The sequence below is a fragment of the Bison bison genome, unplaced genomic scaffold (genome assembly GCF_000754665.1).
Source record: "Bison bison bison isolate TAMUID 2011002044 unplaced genomic scaffold, Bison_UMD1.0 scf7180017864280, whole genome shotgun sequence".
Taxonomy (NCBI): Eukaryota; Metazoa; Chordata; class Mammalia; order Artiodactyla; family Bovidae; genus Bison; species Bison bison.
Window position 1 is genome coordinate 7656453 of NW_011494852.1, and position 3980 is coordinate 7660432.

Sequence of the window (3980 nt, forward strand, 5' to 3'; positions counted from 1 at the left end):
CAGAGGGTTGGTGGGGCAAGGACCGTGTCTGGGCTACCTAGTGGCAGTAGAGATGAGTGACTTTGAAACATTCTTAGCGGGTGTGACAAGGACGTGGTGACTCATCGGGTCAGCGGGGAAGGAAGGTGGTGGCGGGGGGAGGGCAGGTTCTACGAGGCCCAGGCAGGGGTTCTGCATAGGCCAGGCTTTCACTGGTCAGCTTCCAGCTAGAAGGCTCCGCCTCAGGTGCCACAGAGGGGCCAGAAGGCTGCAAAGTGCCCTGGCTCCTTTCTTCCTCCAGCTCTCCACTGGCGATCAACACAGCCCCCAGGCCCAGGAAAGAGAGGTGGAGCAGGAGAGAGTAGAAAACAGACCCCAGACAGGCCTACAGCGTAGAACGAACATGCCCCATGTGCCCCCAAGACGCACCTGCGACAGAGAAGTTGTTTAAGGGGGGCAGGGTCTGGTCGGGGGCCTCAGGCCGCTCCTTATAGCCAATGAAGGAGCCGTCGCTCTTCAGCAGGAAGTACCGGGGCCGCCAGGTCTTGATATATTCACCTGAAGAGGCAGGGCGGGAGGGAGAGAGGTCAGGGCAGCCAGCCCTAGGGGGCAGTGCCTGGCAAGGGGCCCCACACTGGGAGGAAGATGGACAAGAGGGTGAGGAGTGTGCTTCTCCCGGAGAAACCCTCCAGGCGGCCCCAGCTGACGCAGGCTGGGCGCTGGGCTGGGCCCAGTGATCCAGAGGTCACGCCTGGCAGGAAGGCACTGCACCGCCCTGGGGCACCAGCTGCCTCACAGTGTGGCCAGCAGTGAGCCATCCTTGCCAGCGCGTGGCCCAGTCCCAGGGGAGGCCCAAATCCCATGGGCGGGTTTTCACTCTACAGCTGTGCGGGGGATCGAATGTCCAAACGCTGTGCCAGGCCGGTGTTACTGTTGCTGTGCCCTCCATGTGCTCCTCGACCCCTCCATTTGTTCTAACCACGAATATCCAAGGCCCCCGTGTACGTACGCATGTACGTACACACACACACGCTCCTCAGAGGGGTGGCGAAGGACTAAGATGAAATGGTGAAGCACATCCACACAGAAACTTATATATATATAAATGCCCATAGCAACATTATTCTTAATAGTAAAGAGCAGAAGCTCCAAAGTGCCTCCACTAACAAATGGATAGACGAAATGTGGCAGATCCGTGTGATGGAGTATTAGTATTACTTGGTCATTAAAAGAAATGAAGTATTGGGAATTCCCTGCCGGTCCAGTGGTTAGGGCTCTGCACTTCCATGCAGAGGGTGAGGGTTTGACCCCTTGTCGAGGAACTAAAATCCAATATGCAATGCAATGCGGCCAAAAAAAGTATTGATACACGAAGTATTAATACACGCTACAAGGTGGGTGAACCATAACAACGCCAACTGCAAAAAGCTTGTCACAAAGGACCACAAATTATATGACTTCATCTATATAAAATGTCCAGAGCAGGGAAACTTCTAAAGATGAAAACTTGATTAGTGGGCCTAGGGCTGAGGAGGGGGCGAGTCTGGGTGGGGACTGGAGGGTCCTTTTTTAGGGTAGTGAGAATGTTCCGAAGTTGACTGTGGTGATGGAAGCACAGCTCTAAATACACTCAAGGCCCCAAGTGGCTGAACTGCAATGGTATGTGAACTGTGTCTCAAGCTGCTTTATTTTTTTATTTATTTATTTTTTTTTTTCAAGCTGCTTTAAAAAAAAGAGAGAGATGGCAAATACAAAGCGAAGACAAAGCGCCCAGCCTAGCCAGGGACCAGCGCACCAATAAATCGATGAACGCTCTTTATCGTCAGCCCACCGGCCAAGCCAAAAGCGTGTACATCGTAACTGCGGCGGCAGGGTGGGCTCCCGTAGTCACCACCAGAAGCCAGGCTGGGCTTCTCTAAGTCCTTGTTTCCTCTCGTGGGAAGGACATCCAGCAAGCAACGACAATAATTAGATAATACTACAGGGGACTATGTGCCTGCCAGGCACCATCCTAAGTTTCTTAGAGGCTTTAACTTGTTGAATTCTTTCAAATGTCAATACTAAATGATTCGATGTTTGTAAAGTTCAAAAACTAGCAAAACCACAAATCTGACAGCACCATAAAAGGATCATATACCATGACCAAGTGGGTTTTATCCCAGGACTGCAGGGGTAGTTCAAAAATATGGAAAGCGATCAGTGTCGTATACCTCAACAGAATGAAGTGGGGGAAAAAAACACAAGGTCATCTAGATTGACACAGAAAAAGCATTTGACAAAATCCAGCACTCTTTCATGATAAAAATACTCAGTAAGCTAGGAAGAGAAGGGGGACTCCTTCACAAGAGGGCATCTATGAAAAACCCACAAGTCAACATCACACTCAAGGATGAAAGAATGAAAGCTTTCCCTTAGCTAAGATCAGGAACAAGACAAAGATTTCCACTTTCACCACTGCTCTGAAACACTGTAATGTAAGTTCTAGCCAGAGAAAAAGACAAAAAGTATCCAATTTGAAAAGGAGTCAGTAAAACTACCTTTATTTGCAGATAACAGGATCCTATATACAGAAAACCACAAAAATCCACAAAACAATTACTAGAGCTAACAAATTCAGCAAGATCAACACACAAAAACAAATTGTGTTTCTACGTACTAGCAATGAATAATCCAAAAAAGAAATTAAAGAAAACAAATCCATTTACAATAGCACAACTAGGCAAAGATTTATACGCTAAAATCTACGAAACGGGCTTCCCTGCTGGCTCACTGGTAAGGAATCTGCCTGCCAATGCAGGAGACCCAAGTTCGATCCCTGGTCCAGCAAGACCCAAATGCCTCAGAGCAACTAAGCCGACGCTCCACAACTATTGAGCCTGCGCTGCAGAGCCCGGGAGCCAAAACTACTGAGCCCATTTCCACAACCACTGAAGCCCGTGTGCCCTAGAGCCTGTGCTCTGCAACAAGAGAAACCACCGCAATAAAAAGCCTGTGTACCACAGCGAGAGTAGCCCCTGCTCACTGCAACTAGAAGAAAGCCCATGCAGCAACGTAGACCCAGCACAGCCAGAAATAAATAAATAAAAATTATTAAAAAAAAAAAAAACTGCTGAAAGAAACTAAAGACTTAAATAAATGCAAGGATCCTGTGTCGTGGATTGAGACTTGGCATTAAGACTGCAATACTACCCAAAGCCATTTACATACAGATTTAACACATTCCCTATCAAAATTCCAATAGCCCTTTTTTGCTGCTGAGGAAGAATCAACCCTCAAATTTACACGGAATTCAAATTCATGTGGCAAGCGGTTCCAAACAGCCAAAGCAATGTTGAAAAAGAACAAAGGGAAAGGACTCGTACTTCCTGATTTCAAAACTTACTACAAAGCTACAATAATCAAATCAGTGTGGCACAGGATAGCCATACAGACCAAAGGAGCAGAACTGAGAGTCAAAAAATAAATCTACACAACTTCGGGCAACGAATTTTCAACAACAGTACCGAGACCATTCCACTGGGGAAGACCAGTCTCTGCAACAAACAGTGCTGGAAAAACTGGACACCCACATGCAAAAGAACAGACATGGAACTCTACACCAGGTTTAAAAAATTGACTCAGAGTGCATCTACCTAAAAATAAGAGCTAAAACTATAAAACTGTTAGAAGGATACACAGGTCAACCTCTGTGACCTTGAACTTGGCAACAGATTCTTAGATATGATGACAAAGGAAAAAAAAAATAAAGTGGATTCATTGAAATAAAAAATTTTGTGCAAAAGATGTTATCACGAAAATAAAAAGACAACCAACCAATAGAATGGATGAAAACATTTGCATATCATATGTCTCATAAGAGTCTAGTATCCAGAATATATATAGGGGCTTCCCTGGTGGCTCAGTGGTAAAGAATCTGCCTGCCAGTGCAGGAGGCACAGGAGATTCAGGTTCAATCCTTGGGTTGGGAGATCCTCTGGAGAAGGAAATGGCAACCCACTCCA

General features: G+C 46.8%; 1 protein-coding gene across 1 annotated transcript in view; it reads right to left on the reverse strand.

Annotated features, from left to right (window-relative positions):
- Positions 1 to 3980, reverse strand: part of AKT2 (v-akt murine thymoma viral oncogene homolog 2) — a 26153-nt gene that overhangs the window by 16644 nt on the left and 5529 nt on the right. Inside the window, exon 3 of the mRNA XM_010849231.1 lies at positions 409 to 537. Coding sequence (XP_010847533.1) covers positions 409 to 537 — 129 coding nt within the window. The remainder of the gene's footprint in view (positions 1 to 408; positions 538 to 3980) is intronic.